Raw genomic sequence first — 1,519 nt, 5'->3', positions numbered from 1 at the left:
AGCAGCAGCAGCAGCTTCTTTGTAACTTAGTTGCTGATTGGGGTATTGCGAAGTGTGTCTGTCCCCAACGAAAAGGGGTGTAAGCACAAATGGAGAATGTAAATTTGAATAACAGCAGGATAGTGCAGCGGGGATGCGAAATTTACATTTGAACCACCTCCTAGTGCTCCAGCAGCCATCTAAGCCACACCTTTGTTCCTGAGCAGGGCGAGCGAGGAGGGGCCTGGGAGTATCGCCTCTAGGCGAGGGAGGGTGTGGCGCAGGCGCAGGCGCATGCGCAGGCGCAGTCGGGTGAAAGTCGCTCTTGCCCGCCCTGCGTTTTTAACCGACGGAAAACCGAGGAAGGAGTACGGCAAAAGTCATTTTCGGAGAAGTGGGACCGCGCTTTGTGGGCTGCAACATGGAGGCCACCGGTGGACCTGAGGAGTTGGTGAGATGTTGCTCTGTTGTCGGGTGAGTGGGGAAGCCGAGCTGGGTCGAACCTCGAACGTTCCTTCCCTATCTCTTTTTCCTTTCCTAGGTTTCCGGGGAACTGGTGTCAGTGGCACATGCTCTTTCTCTCCCAGCCGAGTCTTATGGCAACGATGTGAGTATGACTCACCCACAGCTTCCACTAACCCAGCTATCCTGGGTTAGTCTGTAGGGCTCGCGACCAAATTGTAACCCCCTACCCAATTATCTTCCGTAGACTTCCTGTGTCTGACAGAAACTGCGCCTTTCAATTAATTCTAATCTTTTCGGTCCCCAGAAGCAGGCCTAATGCGAATAGGGGTAGTTCCCAAACTGTACCGCACTTTAGAGTTACTTGGGAATCTTTTAAATATCCCAGTGTTCAGGTTGCAATCCATCCTAGTTAAATCACAATATCTCGGAGGAGAGAGTCAGCAATCAGTTTTTTAAAGGTCCCAGGGTGGTTCCATTGTGCAGTAAAGTTCACTGGTCTCTGGTTTAGATCCTAAGGAGAAAGCCCATGATGTATTTTGAGTTATAAGACACACGGACATGGAAATAACGATAACGCTTTAATAATAATGTGATGTATGCTGGTAGATTGGCGGATCAGGGTATAAGATCCGAAGGAGTTTAGCCAAAGAAGAAACCCTAAGGACTCAGACAGTAGAGGAAGACCGCTGAGGAAGTGGTTATTGAACTGGATCTCCAAAGTGTAGATGGACAAAGGCATGGATTGGCAGTCAGGAAAAGGGCATGGTCTAAGGCATGGAGGTAAAAATGCAGTTTTTGTGTTTTTTTTTTATGGAGTCAATGAAATAAATTCGTCTATTTGGTGTAAGAGATTCCAATGAAACAGGTGCTTTGTAAGGCTTTTTATAATCTAGCCTGCTTCATGATACTGATTAATTTCTAAGTATTGTAGGATAGGGAATTGGCTATCTGATAAACACAAATGATGGGTTATGACATACTAGTCTTAAATGTGAAGAGTAACCTCACTTCTGCTATCTTACTTTGTCCTTAGTGGCGTATGTGGTATTTCAGTTTTAAAATGATTTAACTCAGT

The 1,519-nt window shown here is 46.2% G+C and overlaps 1 protein-coding gene across 2 annotated transcripts in view; it reads left to right on the top strand.

Moving 5' to 3' along the window:
• Positions 1-261: 261 nt before the first annotated feature.
• PBDC1 (polysaccharide biosynthesis domain containing 1) overlaps positions 262-1,519 on the top strand; it is a 4,725-nt gene continuing 3,467 nt past the window's right edge. Inside the window, exons 1-2 of one of the 2 annotated variants that reach the window (XM_010837803.1) lie at positions 262-430; positions 521-586. In XM_010837803.1, coding sequence (XP_010836105.1) covers positions 401-430; positions 521-586 — 96 coding nt within the window. In that variant the 5' untranslated portion in view covers positions 262-400. Of the gene's footprint in view, positions 454-520; positions 587-1,519 lie in introns of both variants that reach the window. The other variant, XM_010837811.1, reaches the window with a different exon arrangement.

This window comes from Bison bison, unplaced genomic scaffold (genome assembly GCF_000754665.1).
Source record: "Bison bison bison isolate TAMUID 2011002044 unplaced genomic scaffold, Bison_UMD1.0 scf7180017845918, whole genome shotgun sequence".
Taxonomy (NCBI): Eukaryota; Metazoa; Chordata; class Mammalia; order Artiodactyla; family Bovidae; genus Bison; species Bison bison.
This window is presented reverse-complemented; position numbering and strand designations above follow the sequence as displayed.